The 20566-nt window shown below is 41.0% G+C and overlaps 1 protein-coding gene across 3 annotated transcripts in view; it reads right to left on the bottom strand.

Annotated features, from left to right (window-relative positions):
* Positions 1-20566, bottom strand: part of ppm1e (protein phosphatase, Mg2+/Mn2+ dependent, 1E) — a 62008-nt gene extending 41442 nt beyond the window's left edge. Inside the window, exons 1-2 of one of the 3 annotated variants that reach the window (XM_084940799.1) lie at positions 20384-20566; positions 20059-20300 (exon numbers count right to left, since the gene is read on the bottom strand). In XM_084940799.1, the coding sequence (XP_084796925.1) occupies positions 20059-20243 (185 nt within the window). In that variant the 5' untranslated portion in view covers positions 20244-20300; positions 20384-20566. Of the gene's footprint in view, positions 1-20058; positions 20301-20364 lie in introns of all 3 variants that reach the window. The other 2 variants (XM_084940798.1, XM_084940797.1) reach the window with 2 other exon arrangements.

Raw genomic sequence — 20566 nt, 5'->3', positions numbered from 1 at the left:
TCTGGTAGAGAGGATCCATCAGTCATCCAGGTCGTGAAGAAGCTAAGCAGTCCCACACCATCATACTACCACCACCATGCTTGACTGTGGGTAACATGTTCTTATTGTGTAATGTTGTGTTTAATGGGACTCAGTACGAAGGCACTGACCCGACAGGCTTAATGAAACTATATGTATAGTTTCCCCAGTGGAGTTGAATTTTCTTGCTTTAACTCCTCCACCTGGATAAGTACGTTCGGATGGTGGTAGCAGGTGTCCCGACATTGGTGACTGCTAGGTCTCATCCACTACTCTGACTAATTTAACTAAACCTCTTTGGTGTGTTTGCACTGTTGGAGATCTTTCAATGGATTATAAGACTAATATTATTTCTGTCTGTGCAGTACACACCATCCAAAAAAGTTGCGCTTTCATTTTGGTGGATGAATTTCGAGTGTTTTATCAGTCCATTATATAGGCCCAATTTGCCAACACGTGTGTCTGTGCCATAAACGGCATAAAAGATGGACATAGCTTCCGGGTGTGAAAAAACAAAACAAAAATGAAATAGTAGCAGCCAAAGCGCCAACAGTGAAGCTTAGAAATGGTTAATGTCACTGTGGATACATTCAACAGGATTCTGCCTTGGAGGCAGATGGTAGCTTAGCACCATTGGCGTCTCAGCCTAGTGCATACACCAAATGTCTGAACCTGCAGTTCCTCTCATGCTTAGCAGGATTACTGTTGCAACAACACATCATCAGGCGGGTAAAACGAACCTGTCTCAGGTCTAAACCTGGCTCACTTTCTCTGTTATTGAGTAAACAATGCAAAGTTTGGTGAATTCTGCTTCACAGCCAAAACAGAAATCAACCCACTGAGTTGCTATGAGCGCTTAGACACCACAAGTCAGTTACCTCGGTGGGATCTTGTCTGACAGCTCCTGCTTAGAAATCAATAAGTCAAGACGAGCATAAGGGCCCATGTTCACAGTCTGTATTCATACTAAAAAATTAAGATGAAGTAAGCTTTTGTCCTTCTTCTCTGCAGGAAGTGTTACATTCCTAATATAAACTACTCTTTAAAGAGCACCGACTGGTTTTGGAATTAGATTTCATTACTTCACAATATGTTCTTAGTGGATTACTTTTACTTTTTCTTATTAAAACTGCTCCTTGTTAACTAAAATCACATCATGTTGCCGCTTAGATTCAAGTTAATTATGTTTGGATTACATTCGCATTGGGTCTCTCTTGTTAAGACATTTATTTATCGTCACAACAAAATGATAAATAATAAAACATTTCAAACTGTGCTCAGGAGAGACATCAGAGACAATTAATGTGAGGTAGGCTGCGCCAAGTGGAGAGAGATTGTTCATATGAGACAAGACAATCCCCTGCGTGCTCATAAAACCACAGAGTGTGTCTTCTTTCATTAAACTCCACAGAAGTGTTCACATGAAAAACTGTGTGTGTTCGCATTACGAGCACAAAGACTTGACCTTAAAAAAGCAGAGGACACACACACACACACACACACACACACACAGTAGATGTTTGGGCCTAAAAAACAAAACAAAAAAACATGTCCAACTGCTCCAGATAGGATTAAAATCATTTGATAGCACATAATATTACACCATTTCATCTCCCACTAGGAAATAAATTTTGTATCCCAGGATAAGATCCTGATATTTAATCAGCATCAGCTTTGTACAGAATGTTTTCATTTGTTATCAGTTTTAAAGCCGATTTACTGTTAAAAATGCTTTTACTGCTCCTTAATTTAACCGTTATCGCTCCGTGCAGATTGCTCGGCGTTACTACCAGTGTTGGGACTAACGCGTTATTAAAGTAACGCGTTACAGTAGCTACGTTATTATTGTGGTAACGAGCACGGTAACTAGTTATTATGCCAAAATCAGGAACGCGTTACTCGTTACTGGGATTTAGATAGGCTCGTTATTCGTTACTTCGTGTGGTGGCTATCGCGGAGCTTCCACAGATTTAGTAACATTAGCAAGTGGTGGAAGCCAGCAGGTGGATGAGGGAAAGGGGAGGCAGGAGGAGAGACCCGAAGCGGCCGCTGGTCCGAGAGTGTCAGGTGAACTGAACTTCAGGTAAGAAGTTATGACCTGCAGTCTATCTGGTCAGATATAAACCAAGTTTAGTTGGCGTTATGCTGACTTTTTCGTACTGCGTGCTAGCTAGCATGACGGAGTTTCTATACAGCTGGGTGGGTGCTATGTTACTGAAGTTGAACTTTATTTTGTTCATATGGTTAATTATTAGAGTTGCCAACCGTCCCCTAAAAACGGAATCGTCTCGTATTCAGAGAAAATATTACGCGTTTCGTATTGAGGTGAAAAGGAACAGTTTGTCTCGGACTTCAGCTACAATGAAAAAGACACAAAGCTGGATTTATTCTGTGTCTTTGCTGCACAGCTGCCTCTTCTCTCATTCTCTCCCCTCCCTCTCCTGTTGCTACTTTAATCATGAAACTGATCAATGATCAGCTGATGGCTTTTCTCTCTTGTTTGTTTATCGCCCACTTCCCGCGGATGTCGTGTTAAACAACAGCAGCACGTTTGATCCGCTGTTGTTAGAATTTATTTAATATTACTTTCTAGTATCAGCTGATGTTTGCTGGAGCCACAGCTGTAAAGCTGCTGGTCATGGTGTCAGTTTGGATATCTGGTGAGAGGGAAACCAGATGAAACCAGGAGATGTCCTTACTGAATCATCAGAGCTGAACAGGTGATGGAGAAACAGGTTTACCTTTTAGGTGACATGAATGAGTTGAAGTTATGAACTGTTTCTGAGAGACAAATAACACCAGGATCCTTTTCTAAGTAGCTGACAGCTGGTAACTGTGCAGGGGCGGGTCTAGCAAAGTGTTGCCAGGGGGGCAGGTAGGGAATTAACAGGGAGAGGGGGGCACAAAGAAATACTTTTCTTTCTTATTCTCATTTAAAATGTTTAGCTTTTAAAAAAATAATTATCTGAGTCTTACCACAAACGATTGATAGATTGATGCATATATACCATCAAGACAGTGAACATCACTGTCACAACAGTGTTTGTTTTCATTCAAAGGCTTTATGATTTTTCCTATAATGGTGGGCCGGTCTCTAGTCAAAATGCCTGGGCCGATTGTTTTGTCCCAGTCCAGCCCTGTATGCAGCTCATCTGCAGTCTGGTGTTGCCTACATCTTCCTATTCAGAAGGCAGAATTTCCGAGTTCTGAGTACAATCGAAAGCACCACGACTGCAGTTTTTGTGTTGGATGTAAAAAGCGCACATGACGCTGTGACGTAGGCTAGAATCATGGTGGCGGTCAACGACGGTCCAGGCGTGGGATTTCTCTCGTGGAAATATGCACATTATCTTTTCCTTTCTATTGGTAGGTGGCACAGTGCACTTGTGGCAAGTAAGCAAGCTAGAAGACTGGCACTCTGGCTGGGTATCCAGTTACGGAAGCAACACATTAACAAGAGAAGTCTGAGTAAAACCAAAGTTACTTTCCCTAGTAACTAGTTACTTTGAAAGTAACGAGTAACTTGAAGTAACTGAGTTACTTTTGATGGAAGTAACTAGTAATGTAACTAAGTTACTAATTTAAAGTAACTTACCCAACACTGGTTACTACACATTAAAGGTCACTCATTTTTGCAATGCACCAGCTATGTGTGAACACATCTCCTGCCGTGTAGGGGTGGGAAGACTGTGTGTGGGCAGCTGGACATCAATGCTGCTACACACACTCCTGCACTGGCAGTATTTTCTCTCTCATTTGCAGCATCCTACAACCCCAGGTCCAAAAAAATACCAGAAGCTGCCGGTGCTACCCCTCAGCCTCGCAGTAGATAAACCCCGCGACAGGGTTTACGACTACCCATCAACTTTTTACTGCTGAGGGGTAAGAAGTTGGGTTGTTTTTTCAAATGTAAATAAAAACAGATCTGTATCTGTAAATCTCATATAACATATTTAATTCACATTAGCTCCCTTTGAATTTGATGACTGCACGACATGACAAAAGTTGGGACAGGGACAAAAAAAAAAAAGGCTGGATAAGTAATTGATACTAAAAATAAACAGCTGGAGAAACATTTTGGAACTAATTAATTGGCAACAAGTCAGTGTGACATGACTGGGTATAAAAAGCATCTTAGAGAGGCAGCGTTTCTCAGGAGTAAAGATTTGGAGAGGATCACCACTAAAAAAAAACAAAAAAAAAAAAACCTCCAACAAATGTGAAATCATTTCACAGTAATGTTCCTGAGTGCAGAATTCTGTAGACCTAGAATATCTCATCATAATACCATCAAAAGATTCAGAGAATCTGGAGAAATCTCTATCAGCAAGGGATGAAGGCAAAAATCTTTATTTCGCACTATCGATCTTTGGTCAGCCATGATTCTGTCATGGAAATCACTGTAAGGAGGAACGCTTTCAGACCGTGCCATCCACAAACGCATCATGCAAAAAAGGAGCCATATGTAAACATGCTACAGATACGCTTATCATTTAAAACGAACTGAGGCAAAGTGGAAAACTGTGCCGTGCTCAGACGACTGGAAATTTGAAATTAATTTTGGAAAACATGGATGTCCTCTGGAGTAAAGAGGAGAGAGATCATCTGGCTTGTTATCAGAACTCAGTTCAAAAGCATGCATTGCTGATGGTATGGGGGTACATTAGTGCTTATGGAACTGACTGTTTATGCAGCTAGAAAGGGTCCATGAGTGCTGAAAGGTATATACCCACTCCTATCCAGATGATGTCTTTTTCAGGGAAGGCTTTTGAGGATCTATTACCACAGCAGGGCTTCATAGTAGAAGAGTCCGGGTGCTGAATTGGCCTGTCTATGATTCAGACTTTTCACAAACTGAAAATGTTTGGTGTATCATGAAATAAAAAATACAACAAAGAAGCTGCTGAACAGCTAAAATCCTATATTAGACAAAAAAGTCCATCAGCCGGTCTCTTCAGTTTCCAAGCTGCCGTTAAAAGAAGAGGGGATGCTACACAGAGGTACACATGTCCCTGTCACAACTTTTTAGAGATTAATCATTCTGTTTTATTTTACATCGTCCCAGCCTTTTTCAAATTGGGCTTGTACTTCATCGACACAGCCTGAGGTAAGTCCTCATTAAAAAAAAGCCCTTGAGAGGTATGCTTGTTCTAAACAAAGCTAAGCTTGTCCTTGACCTGCGGACATGACTTATAAAAGCAGAGGTTTGCCCAGCCCAAAGCAGACAAATGTCAGTCAGTTAAAGTCAAAGAGGTTGATCACAGCAGGCTATAACAGGGTGGCAGCTGTCACTCTCTTTAAGTATGAGTAAAGTTCATCATCTGTTGTCAATTATCTGTTAATATATTTCTGATAAATTAATACCCACCATTTAATTATTTTAGTTTTGATTACTGAAAGGAAAGAAACTGGTCTTTGGAGAGACATCAGAAGGCCTTTAGCCTGCTAGCCTCAGTGTGGGTGTGAAACCGTTCCGGTGTGATTGACAGCTAAGCTGGCAGGAGCATAGGTGTAAACTAACTTCCGCTACAAACTGTAGCTTACAAGCTGAGAACAGACAGAGGTTTGTTAGCACTGATACTGAAGGAACAAACCAACAGCAGCAGGAAGAGGAACCTTTCAAACAACTTCCTGCTATTCCACCAAATAAACCAGGGTCCAAATAAAGCTTTATTAAACACAGTGGTTTAAAACTATTTGGATTTTTGCACGTTCAGCTGAACATATCACACCGACTCCCTGTACTGCAAAGAATTAGCTTTAAAATACTATTATTAGTATTTAAAGCTCTTTAAGGAAGTGAAGAGAATTTGGTTGGAAACACAGGATTAGTTTTTATTACACCTTACAGTGGAGGGAGTGCCGCCACATGGGCGCCAACCGTTCACACATATTTTAACCACACAGGAAAATTCTAATATTTTGGGACAATATATGTTTTAAAGAAGGACCCAGGGTATGAAAACTTTAAAGGTGCCATTGTATTGTACCTTGGGCTAATAAAATAAAGTGTTGTTAAAAAAATGAATGGTATGGTTAAAATATTACTAATTTTTGGTAACAAAAAAAAAAAAGAAGGAGACGGACAGAACTGGAGTAAACCTGATGCTTCCCATCTTAATGATGAGCATGACTTTCACACCAAGATTTTACGGGGAAATGGATTTCCTATACCTGAGATGAAGAGGATGCTGGCTTCCTGCAACTTGGATGGTTATAGAAGATTGGGACATTTGCAATCTCCCACGTGACCTTTTTCTTCTCTTTCTCTTGTAAAGATGTTAAGAGTTACTAATTTCCTCACTGAGTTATTATAGTTTTGTATTTTCTCATTTTCATTTTGTTTGACTTTTTGCTTTTATGTTTAGTTTCACTTCAGTCTGCTTCACTGAGGGAATGGGTTAAATGCAGAAAGGAATTTCCCCACGGGGATCAATAAAGTATGCATCATCATTCCAGAACTGGTTTAAGTTTAGTTTCTCTTAGTTTCAGTGTTAGTTTTAGTCATTTTCAATTATTACCATTAAATGGACAGCATATGTCAGAGGCAAGATTTAGGAAAATCAGTGCAGGTATTATGACCCACAGCCTGGTAGACATCCAAAGTCTCAATAAATGCGTCCATCAAAACCTCATCAGACAAGTTGAAATAAGATTTATATCAAACTCACAAATACTAAAACTTCCTCTATATTTTTTTATTTCGGTTATCAAAGTTCACAAAATGATTTTTCACATCAAGTTTTACTTTTTAGTTTAATTGTAGCTACCTATAATAACCTTGATTCCTGACCTACCACCAGGAAACTATATACTTTGAGCGTCAGTGTCCGCAGCCCCATCGCCAGGTTGGACCCTTCTTCATTTTGGTTGATTAAAGAAAGAAGACACATCGACAGCCACAGCTTTGGACCAAAAGTTGAACTATTCAAATAAGAGTGCCTTGAGCGAAGTGAGCAAACAAAAAGCAAAAACTTGAGTATGAGGGCGTTTGGCACAGAGGACTTTGAATGCTGTCAACTTTAAACTTTACAGGATTTGTATAGGAAACCTATGAAGTTTGCATTCGCACAGCCAACTATGGCAACTAACCATAACTAGGCAAACAATTACGTCACTAAACAGTCATCTTGTTCTGGAAAATTACCTTCCCTAACCTAGGCATTAAGAACTACAACTGTCCCCAGTTGCTACTGTGCTAATTCTTTAATTGCACTCACCTGAAATAGAAAACTGACTACTTGGACAGAAAGTACACAAAGAAATCCTGACAAATGCTTATTGTTTGTCAGATAATTGTGTTACAAAGACTCCTAAAGGGGCCACAACCACATTGAGAGGTCCAGTTGAGGTCATTGAATGAGCTGAGGTGATACCTTCGGGGAGATAGTGGCTTAATCAGTACATCTCTCACACCCCTAATAATGAAAAAGCAAAGTAATTTAAAATTCACCCCAACACTGTTGTCAACCATTTTGGCCATTCAGGGAACGGCATTTCTGGGACTTCAACGCCAGCAGATGCACAAAATAAGGGTATTCTTCCTCCTACAGTTGTTATAGCAGTCCAGAAACACCTGTTTGTCTTAATTAAGCGTTATGGGGAATTCACTGGCTTGTTGCTAATGCACAAGCAGCAGAAAATGGTTGGATGTTTAACGGCTTTCGTTTTATTGGACATGAAAAACAGCTATCTGACAAAACCATTTACTGATACAAACAAAATTAGACCGCAAGTCCTCAAGAATGAAGAAAATAATGTTTCTTCTCAGTGTCAGTTAATTAGATAAATATCATCTTGATTAATACATTGATTAAAAAAAAAAATCTAAATTTTTTTTGTAAATTCCCAGTATAGTGGGCCTGAACCACTACAAGGCATCTACAAAGCCCTGGTTTTTCACCAGTAGGCTACATTTACTGCAAAACTTTAAGAAGAAGACAAGTTCAGTTGTCAATTAAAACAGGAATCATTGCAGTGAAATCCATGTGAAGTCAAACTTTAGCTTTGACATTATACTCTGACGCATTTATGCCAAACATATTGTGGCGTTATATAATAACTGAGGCGCAGGCAGTCCTAAACTGTAAAGGTTAGTGCTAAATAAAGGTTAGGAAAGAAGAGAACTGTCTGTGATGTGAGGCAGGTGATTTGTGGCTATCAGACGCTCGTCATGGAGTCATACAGTACATGTGCACAGCGGCTCGTCACACGTTGTGGTTTATCCTTTAATAAAGCCGTCAACGGCAGCTCCTCTCTCGCCGCCCACTCTTCTATAACAGTGTGTGTGCTTGTGTGCAGGAGGAAGCCAGATCCTGCCCCCTGGTTCTTTACAGCTGTGGGAGACGTTTCTGTTTAATGAGGTATAGAAAGGCTTTCCCCTCAATTACTATCTATCAGCTGTGTGTGTGTGTGTGTGAGCGAGAGAGAAGGGGTTATTTAACTCCCCCTCTTCCTGCTCTTCAAGTCATCATCAATTCATCAACATTCAGCACAAACAGACAGTGATGACTGCTGCCCACTTTCTTTATTCCGGAAAAGCTAAATTGTGCCCAATGAGGCCAGATTTACATTTATTTTAGTTTTAGACAGTTATTAGACAAAGGACAGTACTTAACAGTTCATGGGCGATAACAAATTTATAATTTAAAGTACTGTAATCTAGCAAGGACTCAATTTGAGGGAATTCCTTCAAAGGATCAAATGTGTGCAAATACACATGAAAACAATCAGGTGCAAACAGATCATTTCATTTGCTCTAAAAACAAAATAATCTCTTCACTGGAAATGTATGGTTGCTTAACTGTGCTACATGTAGTAACAAGAAAGAGATCAGCGGGCAGACAGCTCACCCGGAGCGTTGTGCAGAGAAACTGTCTTCAGTCGATAATCTCCTGGCAAACATGAGCATTTATTTAGGATTCTAGTTTCAACTGGTCAACTGTTCGGACCCTATGCTCTCCTAGGGAGATACAAGTCACATCATTGGCCCCTGAGCACTGAGCCATCATATACTCTTCGTGACATCTGAGCAATAATCAGATGTATCTCCAGCCACTTCTTCTGCAGACTGAAGATAGCTACCTGCATTGAGGTCCTCAGAGTAGCCCTCCAGATCCCAGAGCAGAAAAAGGCAATCACCAATAGATGGAGTCCAAAATGATGGAGACAGACTCAGCAAGCTGACCTACCTCTAGGGCAGGGGTGTCCAACTCCAGGCCTCAAGGGGCGGTGTCCTGCAGGTTTTAGATATCACCCTGGGTGAAAACACCCAAATCAAATGATTAGTTCATTACCAGGCCTCTGGAGAACTTCAAGACATGTTTAGGAGGTAATTCAAACACATCTAAAACCTGCAGGATACCGGCCCTTGAGGCCCAGAGTTGGACACCCCTGCTCTAGGGAAACACTAGAAGAGAAGAACTGTGTGACTCTGGTTAAGGTGGTTTGCTTCCCAGATCCTCCAGAATAAAGCTGCATATGAAATCTTTGTGAGTGTGGGGTTTAGTTATATTAGAAAAGCACCTTATATGCTGTACATAACAGTCTATTAACTATTTAACTGGAGTTAGCTAGTTTTCAGTGATTAAACTTTCAAAATAAGAACTAGGGGCTATCCCAAAAACAAACTGCATCACTGTTTTAAACATTGGTGGGTGCAGTGTGTTTTAAAGTACCACATTACAATAGTCACATTACATTTTTCAGTTGGTATTGTAATGATTTACTGTACTACATTCAGTAAATACATTAAAGTTATAATTATGACGTTATGATAATTATGAAGTTCTTCGGTTATCTTAACAGCAGGCCAAGAAAAGTATCAAAACTTGCCCTTTCCATACTGGGCAGTCAACACAGAGCCAAGAACCTCAAGGGATGACGCAGCCAAATGTCTGCTGACCCCAGCCCAGCAGCCAGAGCCTGATCTTCAACTGGTAACAAAGGTGGTGACCAAGTGATGTAGACTCTGCTTCTACCTTTTCGTTTTTTACAGTAGAAATTTTGAGCAATACCCCTCCACATAAAAGTGTGTTTATGAAAGTAGTAGAAGTAGAAAAGTGCTATATAAGAACCAGTACAATTTACCATTTACCAGTACTGGTTTTGGAAGATGAAAGGATAAAAATGTATCCTAACCCTGTAAAACTAAGTTCATCATATATGATACATGAGTTTTTGATGCCTCTACATCATCAGTGTGATTTTTTTTTATCCTTTAAAAACCTGATGTAGACACACGCAGTGCTACTGCGAACAACAAAATGCACAAAAATGCTGTAATTAGAAAAAAAATCAATAACCATTCCTGTTTCAAAAAATTAGAATTTTCAGGGAATTATTTCATGGTTCAGGCTTTACAGAGCTGAAATTTGCTTGCGTGGTGTATGTTTAAAATGCTTGGGTGACCCACCCAAGTAAATTATATGAGTAAGGAAACACTGCTGGCTTATTTCAATATATTTAGTTGAATAATTATCACCAGCTTAAGGCTCTGTCAGCAGCTCCACCCGCTCCAAGCTAAATGATACTTGATACTTATATCTGTGTGTAATTCTATTTAAGCAGATAGTGTGCAGGATTTTCCTTAGTTAACCACAGCCTCGCGTTTAATAATAGTGCAGCACATCAGGGTTTTTTTACTGCTGTCTGATAGAAATGAAGTAAACATCAGCAGCTGATTATTTTTGTTTAGTATCTCTACTTATATAAAGATACTGAATACTAAATTACAGGTTCCAAATTATAGTTTGGACACATTTCTGGACAAGAGTAGTTTAAAAAAGCAACTTTACAAATATTACTCAGTCTGTTTGTGTGTGTGTGTGTTTCCCGCTGCAAATATCTGTAGATATTTCAACAAATGTATCAGTTATCTACAAAAATCACATATTGTGAAAGCCCCCAATAAACACTCAGATTTAGCACTATGCTGGTTTCCATGAACAGGATGACCTGGGATGGAGTTGAATTCTGGGACTGAATTGTTAGTGTTGGTGTGTGGATGGATGGTACATCTCAAAGTAACACACGCATGAATGTCTCAGAAGAATAATGCATTGTAATGAGATGAAATCATCCACTTTACCTGTCAGTGGTTTTAGTGTTGTGGCTGATGGGTGTACGCACCAGCATAACGCCATCCACGTACATTTCAAATCAAACTGTGTTTAGAGAGAGTAAACCGCAACCTCTTCTTTTCAGATGTGACTCCCAGCTGCCTGGAGGAAAATGGATTAATACACACACACAAGCTCTATCCACACCTCCAATCACGTTCTAGCACACCAAGTGCTTCACCCACCCCCTATTAACGCACACATTCACACGCAGAGGGGATCTCTCTCTTTTTGCACAAGTCTATTATTAGCTGTTCAACCCAGAGACAAACTAATGACACGTTGGGATGAATCACCAGAGCTGCTGCCTCCGACTATCATTACACTCACAGCAGAGCTACTGTAGAGACATCCATGTAGGATGCTGGCCACCACAAATATAAACACACTCATACCATTAGTCTGCTTCAACTGCTACAGCTTCTCGTCCATTAGCGTCCGAAGCCCACGTGTCTGCAGGTACAAATCTAGATCACAGCAAATACCCACTGTTTTATTTCATATCAAATCCATCTGAGGATTTAACCTCATTACTGTGTCGATGGCTTGACAGATTCATATCCTAAAAATTTTTGTCAATAACCCTGCAAAGCTTTTTAGCATCTCTCAGCCTCAATGCTCAGACCGATCAGATATCAGCCAAACTCCACACTCAGCACGTATTCTCTGTAAATATCTTCATTACATTACAGTTCAGTTACATGATCAGTCAGTTCTAACAGCCACAGCAGAGCCTCCTGTTACCGTGCATTAAAATTATCCAGGCAGTGAGGTATATAAACAGCTTCCATCTGGGAAAGGAGATTTCTTTTGCATTGCAGAGAAAAATAAGAGGCGCGCATGCACCATAAGAAGTTCAAATCCGCCCCGAGGCCTTTCTTGATTCCTCTCCCCATTGTCCTATCAAAATTAAGCCTAAAAAGCCAAAGAGAAATACATAAAAACGTTTAATTCTGAAGTTAGTGGAGAACAACAAAAGAGCAAAAAGATTTTTTAAAAAACAACAAACCCCAAACTGATAATAAATGTGCCGGAGTTACAATTTTAACTGTTTTACAGTGGTTTGCTCATAAATTTTACTTAAACTAGTTTCAGGTGACCTGTTCCAAAGGGTCATCGTCTTCTGATGACCAATACCATCACCAACAGGTTGGCAGAGGAAGCACAGGTAGGCATGCTACCTCAGGCCTAGAGACTGGTCACCAATGGTCACGAGCTGCTGGTGGAAAAATAGTTTGAAAGACCTTGCAATAATTTTGGTCACTAGCAGGTTGCCACGGGCACTGATTTGTCTACAACCACCCGCTAGTTATTGTCCAAGCAGTACTGAAACTGAAAAGTGCAACTCGAATGGAAATCGCCTACAAAATAAGTCAAGCCTATTCTAACATGTTAAGGCGGAACTTTTACTTTGAAGGCAAATGTCCTCTATTTCTGGTTTTCAAGTAAAGAGAATTCAGTCAAACAAATCACATGGAGGTCTTTGATGCAGCACACTCTTTAGCGTTTGACAGCAACCTCAAAATAATTCACTCACAAACCAATTGGGGACTACGTATTTTTCCCTCGTGACCAGATGATCATTCAAACCGGACTCTGCCTAAGGTTGTGCTTCCAACCCTTCATGTTTGCCCCGAACACAAAAAAGACAACAATGCTCTCTCTCAGCAGCACATACGTGTGCTGACACTGTTGCCTCACAGTAAGAAGGTTCCCGGTTTGAGGAGTTTGCATGTTCTCCACGTGCCTGCGTGGCTTCCTCCCAGGTTATCTCGGGATTCTAATGTGGCTGTGAATGTGAGGAAGATAAAGGGCTTAAAGCGTAGAGAATAAAGTGCTGTATGACTGTATAGCTAGATGTAGTCTAAATTGCTTTGAGTAGTCACTAAGACTAGAAAACCTCTATAAATTAGAGAGATGAGAGACATCTTTGCATGGTTACCTGTTCTTTGCACGATTTAGCCTGCCATGATAAGTGGACGGATATCAGCCGAGCATCTTAAATGGTATCAACTTATAGCATCTCCCTTGCTCTTTACTTTTTTCATTTTAGATCTCGAGATCTACAAGCATTAATCATATCTGGAGAAGTTATATCACAGCACAATACAACCCATTGATCTCATTTAAGAGGAAAGATAGCTGCTACATATATTAACACAGCTAATTTTGGCTGTTTATTTGGTTAGCACTGGGGATAACCCCATGCAAATGTAAAAGAGGAACTCAGGATCAGAAAAATAGTTTTTCCGGTTCTACCCATTATTCCAAACAGCCAGAGCAGGAAGCTGTTTTCAGCTTTCCTTCCCCGCGTCCCTTTACGCTCATTTAATTCTTTTACTGCATCCCTATAAAAGCAAAAGACCAAGACCCTGTGTTAAACTGAAAGGGGATTTTATGTTATAGTTAATGTTTATTTATTTATTTTGCAAAGTAAACTATAAAACTCGGCTCCACATTCTGCTATAAAAATGTCCTTCCCACTGATCTGAACACACTGTCCTCAGACAACCAGAAATTAAGGACATGCCAACTCAAACAAGTAAAACTAAGGAGCTAAATAATACAGTGAGAGTGGACCAGGCATACTGATTGGCCGTGTTGTTGTCTGAAGCACTGTTATCTAACTTCACATACAAAGATGCTTGATTGAAACATGATTAATCTGCTGCTGTTCCTGCCTTCTGTACTCAGACTGACCATTGTTACTCTAAGCACGAGGATACCTGGGTTGCTACAATGATAAGTGCTGTAAATTATGTAAAAAAAAACAAATAATACACGCAGGTAATACTTCTGCATTTCCACTCGCAGCCTTAATGCACAAAGAGCCCAGCTTTAAGAGCTTGCAGCCAAGGTTAATGGGCGCTTAAGTGATACATTAGATCGTGTATCGGGTCTGAATTGGAGGTGATACGTGATCTATGTGATCTGTTACTCCTGTACCTGCAGGACTGCCTCCAGCCTAATACTGAGGGAGCTCATTTTACATGTTAAAACACTTTAAACCAGACGCCACTTAAATCTGCAAGATCGGCTGCTAAAGTGATGAACTTTCCTGGTTGGATTCAAGTAAAATAACAGATTTTAAACAAGTTGAGGAAACAACACTGACACATCATCCACTTTTTAGTTTGAGCTGTGAGTTTTTCTGATCCCTTTGCAAATGTGATTCACTCTCTTTTTTGCTATAATTTTGGTTTCAACCATCTCATAATGCGTTCTGTCCATTTTGATCTGATGAAAGTTTAGACAGTTTTTGTGTTAATTCCCGATATAAAATAGAAGGACCTACTTCTGGGACTGAAAAGTGAGGCTTTAACCTGAACTCTTTCCCTTCAGGCGGAAACTTCTCTGGCTGTAAACGGTTGTATGGAAATCTACGGGAAACCGACCCTTTAGCTCCGTTGATCTATGAGCTTATAGTCTCAGTCATTAGTTTAAATTATTATTCAATACAAGATGATGTTTGTTCTGTCAATTATTGTCCCAATATGGTCAAAAATTAAGATAACAATGGAGATGACGCTGGAGAAAATGCTCTGCTCAGGCTCACACACGGCAGGGCTCTAGTTTTAATAGAAAACTACATCATGAAAACTGTGACGTTTCACCAAATCTGTTTTTTGCAGCCAAAATGTTTCTGGCAGAAAACGCTCATCTCTAGGCTTCAAAACGGGACTTCAGAAACCGATTGGAGTGAGGTCACAGTAGCTATGTCCCATCTTTTATACCGTCTCTGTCCACTACTGCTACTGTCTTCAAGCACAAGTGCTTTTTATCATTTTGCTAGTGCGATAAAACAGTCAAACTGGAGCCCTGCAGCGTGCATGCTGCTCATTTTATTTTCAATATTTATCATATTTGGCTTGTTGTTGTCCCAGCAATAGTATGGTTTGATGTGTATCTATGTGTATTTTTCTAGTTTTTTACCATCTCTGATATACAGCTTGTTTTTGTTGGTTTGTTCAGAGGCCATGCTCTCTTGCAAGAACTCTCCTTGAGGCACAACTTCTGAGAGTGAGCACCCACACGTCACTGCATGTGAGAAAAACAGTGAGACGGATATTATTGTTTCTAACTTTCTCCCTGACTGATTATTTTACTTGTAAATATAGCCAAATGGTCTGGACAGAACGAGTTTAAGAGCTTTTCTCTGAAAACAGCTGCAGCAGCCCGACACACAATTTAAAAATGTAGTGAAACATTGGGGTTTAAACAGCTACTCTGCTAAGTCTAACTAGTTATAATAATAAGTTCATTGAGGTTTGGGGGGGAAATTGTGGATTTTATTGAAGCAAACCTGAGTAGAGTGTGAATCTGAAACAGTAAATGAAAGGTCGTCTCTACAGTTAAATGTTTTATTGACCCATCCATCAACCCGGGCTGCTTCACACGTCCAACTGTTAGTAAATTTTATGGCTCTGCAGTAAATTACTCCCACTTCTGCTCCCAACTGACCAGCGTCATGGCTTCTAAACATACAGTTTTGCTCCGCTGGCTGAAATGACTGATGCTTTTGTTTATCTTGGAGAGCCGATCTGGGATATTCATGTTTCCCAGAAGACGAGTCCAATGGGTTTTTGGGAACCAACTGACTTTTCCTTAAGCAGTATATATTAATTAATAATTTAACGTCTCCAACATTTTGCCTTGGGTATATAAGATGGAAGAAATAAATGGCCCTGTTTGACCTTCATACAGTAGCTCCTCAAATCTGTCTCCCTTGAAAATATAGTGTTACATGGAGAGTGGCCAATGAGTGATTCATTGCCTCTAACAAGCCAAATGTACAACAAAGTGCCTCTGCCAGAAAACAGAGACAGTGGGATATTTTACAAAGTAAGCCTGTGCATTGAGCTGCAGTTATTTTGGTAGGCTTGGCTAATGGATGCTTCACACATCCAGATTGGACGGACTCTTATTTTTAAAATGACTGCCACAACTTTAGCTTTTCACTCGAATCCGATCAGCAGTAACTCTCACACGATGAATCACACAGAGCTGCGCAAAAATATTACTACAGTACATATAAAACACCCACATCTTGCAGCCATGCTTCTGCCTTGTTTGACCTTCACACCTGCTTCAGAGGGCATGAAGTTTCCGAGGGCTGTAGTAAAACGAAGTTCAAGCAATGACAGCATCTAAGACTAATATCATTCTCCAAATGGCCTAGTTCACTGTTATATTACCATTTATATATTACAGATGAACAAACATGCTGTGTGGCAGTTGGCTAAAATGTTTTTTCACACCTACTTTTACTTTTTGGTTTAGCTTTAGTTATAAAAACACAGTCTTATGTAATAATCTTGGTGTGCAGCAATTATTTTGCATTATTATTGATAGTATTTTAATTCATTTATATCATCAAAGAATGATTACAAAGTTAAGAAACAGATAAAGAGGCAATGTGGAATACCTTTTGATTAAAGATTGGGATATTTTCCAGGGTTGTCTTAAGCAAGGTGCCTGAATTGGTAACTAGTCCACTGAAAAATTAGGTGTGCTACTTTTTACTAGTAAGCTGTCGGGTTAAAGATCAACTAATGTCCAATTTCATCACATCAGACATTTGTACTTTCATATGCAGCTCTGTCAGCTCTGAAATCGGTTGAATACAACCAAGAATGTACGAACTAACAGTCACTTCTATAGAAACCCATCAGATTCAAACTCTTGCTTCGGGCCTCAACTTTCTGCTTCCTTGGAGTGGTTTGGCACCAGGTGGTGAGGGTGGAGGCTCACGTTCACCCAGCTGAAAGCTCAGACTTGTGAGTCAGAGCGAAGTCACACATCTTTGGATTAAAGTATGAAGCGCATTAGCGAGTAGACTCCTAATGTGCAGTATGAACTGGAGGAATCATCACAGAAAACCAAACCTGTTTTAGTGTCCATATGGGCAGCTAGATGAAATATATGATGTGTGATTTTGGGCTTTCCAAGACTAAAGATAAGCATGCTGAAATTTTCCTGGCAATGTCTTTGGTCGCTCATACGATCAAAGATGGCTGCTGTTGATCCACTAACCAGCCAAGCAATAGGAAACGTGCATATCTACAGTGCAAATCTGAAATTTTAACAAAGATTGTGTGATGTCTCCTCCCTGTGTATTCCACCTCTGTATTATCACGATGCAGGAGGGAGGGTAGTGCAGATGTGCATCTCCGTAGGTGATATCATCGTACAGGCGACATGTTTTGTCGTATCCAGGTTTATAAAGTACACGAAGCACAGTGTGAAGTGCAGTGACTGCTTAAGGCCTCAATCACAGTAGAGGAAAAAATAGATCATCAACCTCCATGTGACCACAAAAAAAACATAGTTGGTGAGCAATTGCATTTAAATGGTTTCCCAGAGGTTGAGGTTGTGAAGCTCCCTCAACGTCTTGTCGAAGGTAAGTGTGCAACAAGCTTGGAGTAAACTTGGGTTGTGTTCCCTTTTGTGACTTTAGCTGAACCCGGCAACACCAAGAGATTTTGAGACTTGAGACTTGTGCTGTAATGTTGAGAAAAATTCTACTTTTTGAGTTTTCAAATATGTTGCTAAATTTAAAAATTCTGGCCGCTTTTGAAGTTCTACACAAAACTAAAGGAGAAGCTGATCGTTGTGGGGAGTGATCACGTGGTCCAATAATCAATTTACCTTGGCTGTTTTGTTTTATTAATAAGTGGAAGGCAAAACTGCTGCTGAGATTAAAATTTGATTAATTGCACAGTTTTACTAAAGGCTAATCAAAACTCTGTAAGCCCACCTTGTGGTTGATCGGTTGCTGAAAGATCAGGCACGCCTACTGTGAAGCGTTGAAGCAGTGGGTAAAAAAAATATATATATATGTATCTGCAATACAGTCCCAATCACTTGTTTGTGACTGGATCGTGAGCGACAATCTTTAAACATTACAGCTTTCACTAGATTAGCATTCACTGTGGGTATCAAAGTATCACGAAAAGATGGAAGTGTGATGTGACATTGCAAAAGATGAATGTAGATGAACGGTTAAAAAAAGTGGCATCATGAAGCCTCAAACTTAGTATTTTCACTGTCGTCATCTTGATATTTGATACAAAATGTGACGGAAGGATCAATCCAAAGGGAAAACAAAGACACTGCATCCTCATTGGCTGGATTATTATGCTGGATGATCCTCCTTTCTAACTCTAATAATAACTATATTTTACAAAATTGACTTCATGTTTTAATCTATGACCTTAAACTAGTGATTGAGCCTAGGAAGTCATCAGGACGGCATTTACTGAGGTCATGGATCATAGGAGCCCACAGTCATTTTCCCATAGACTTCTATAATCTGGACTTCTTTTTGGAACCACATGAGTCGCCCCCTGTTGGTCATTATAAATACTGATTTAAGGTTAAAGGCACTTCTATCTTTCATGCTTTCTTTGGATATTGTAGAGGTTTCTCAAATACAGAAGACATTAAAAAAAGCTCAATAAATTTAGAGTGGGTAGTAGCTAATTCCTCCTCTATTGTGCATCTCAATTTGGAAACCTTTACACTCAGTGGTTATGTATTGTACCTGCTAATAACTTGTTAGCTCCTGCTCTTTGAATATTTAAAACCAACAGGCACAGGCACGCCAGCCGATGCAGGTGCTCCTAAAGAGCATGAGTTAAACAGAAAAACCTACAGGTTTTTTCAGACTGTTCCCACTCTTTGTCCTTTGGGGTTAACCTGCATGTGAAGACAGGGAGAGGGAGGGGGTGGCAAGCTGCGCTAGATGTTAAGTGCTGAACGGTCAGTGACCTTGTATCCGCCAGCCAAACAAACCTGGACATTGCGATAGAGACAGCGTGAATGTGCGGTGACACTGATCTGGATGTGGCTGCTGCTGCAACAGGTTAAATACGCTCTGCAGAAAGCACCTGTGAGCACTCCGGGCTGTGCGTGAGTTTATCTTCACCACAGCTGGAAGAGCATGCATGCAGACTGGTCGGTGCAATCATTTTCAACATGCAACCATGCAGTCCCCTTGCCACTCGGTGCCCTAGATGAGTCCTTCCACCCTCTTCTTCCCAGCACAGTTTCTGCACCTATTTTGGATTCAAAAACCAGGCCAGGCAGCAGAGCTCAGGGCAGCCGTACATTTCTGTCTCAGCTTTACCGTTCATGCCAAGTTTGTTCGTGCCTCAGAAGCTGGATTGTTACTAATTTAACTGAGCAGCTGTTAAATTAAAAGCGTGCATGTTAGAGAAGAGTCCACTCATAAACATATCTGTACTTTGCTTCTTTTCCTTTCGCAATGGGATTGAGGTTGAGGTAAACAGCACACATCTGTTAAATGTCACTGATATAAATGTGGTAATCTCAGTCTGCGGCCATTCATTCAGTCTGCGACTTGGATTTTAGAGCGTAACGATTCAGGCTAATAACGTAACCGGTGGGTTATTTTTAGCCCGTGAGGATGCGCTCAGCAGTGATGGCGATGGCTTCCTCCTCCTCCTACACCACAATGACGTCGTGCTGTTACGCAAAACCAGGGGTTCACCTTTTGTGGACCTACAGCTCCGACTCCGCTAGCGTAAATTTCTGGCACAAAACAGGCGCAAGTGCGCAAATAAAACACGCAGAACAACACGAACACATTCCGAGGCGAGGCGGCTTTTAACTTCTGCTTTAGCTTTAATTCCGCATCTGTAACGGCACTTGTCTAAACTTGATGCTGGCACACCCTGGTATGCCCAGAAGCAGGCGGCTGGCCGCCCGGGAGGGCAGCAGGCTCCGGGCATCCCGCTTCATCCTGCTCTGGACCCAGTCGGGGTCGCAGCTCCGCTCACCTGGCGCAGCTCTCCACAAAGTAGAAACCCACATTTCAAAAGCACAGCCACTGACATTATCTGACTACACAGAGACACGGAAATGACAGCATGCCACGAACAAAAAGTGGACACTTAACTATTTGTAGAGGTGCTGGAGACACAGGTCGAGGCATTCCCCCTCCACTTCGTCCTCAGACACCAGGTCCGACAAGGGGCGCATCGGCAGCGGGTCGCCCTCCTGCAGAGGCATCCTCATCTCCCGAATAAAGAGCTCCAAGAACCGTCGGAAGGTTTTCTCCTCTGCTGCAGAGCCGGCCATCATTTCTCATTCCTGGACAGACAGAGACAGCTCCGCCCGTCAGTACACTAACTTGCCGGGCTAAGAAGAGAAGAGTCAGTACACTAACCGAACTAGTTGGACTGACAGTGCAGTACCATACTACCTGAATAAATGTGTACTACCGGAGGAGCAGGGCCGTGGACTACCGGCGCGTCTGAAAGCAGCGGACCCGACTGGATGAGCGGACCGTGGCCTCTACGGTTACACTACAGGACGAGCTGTCACAAGCTGGACTGAGCCCCCATTCAGAGCCGAGCGGGAGCGCGCGCCGTGTTATCAGGGATTTCGGATGATCAGAGGGCGGT

The sequence above is a fragment of the Perissodus microlepis genome, chromosome 10 (assembly GCF_051167445.1).
Source record: "Perissodus microlepis isolate ML-2025 ecotype Zambia chromosome 10, ASM5116744v1, whole genome shotgun sequence".
NCBI lineage: Eukaryota > Metazoa > Chordata > Actinopteri > Cichliformes > Cichlidae > Perissodus > Perissodus microlepis.
Note: the sequence above shows the minus strand (reverse complement) of the source record. Positions and strands in the feature narration are given on the sequence as shown.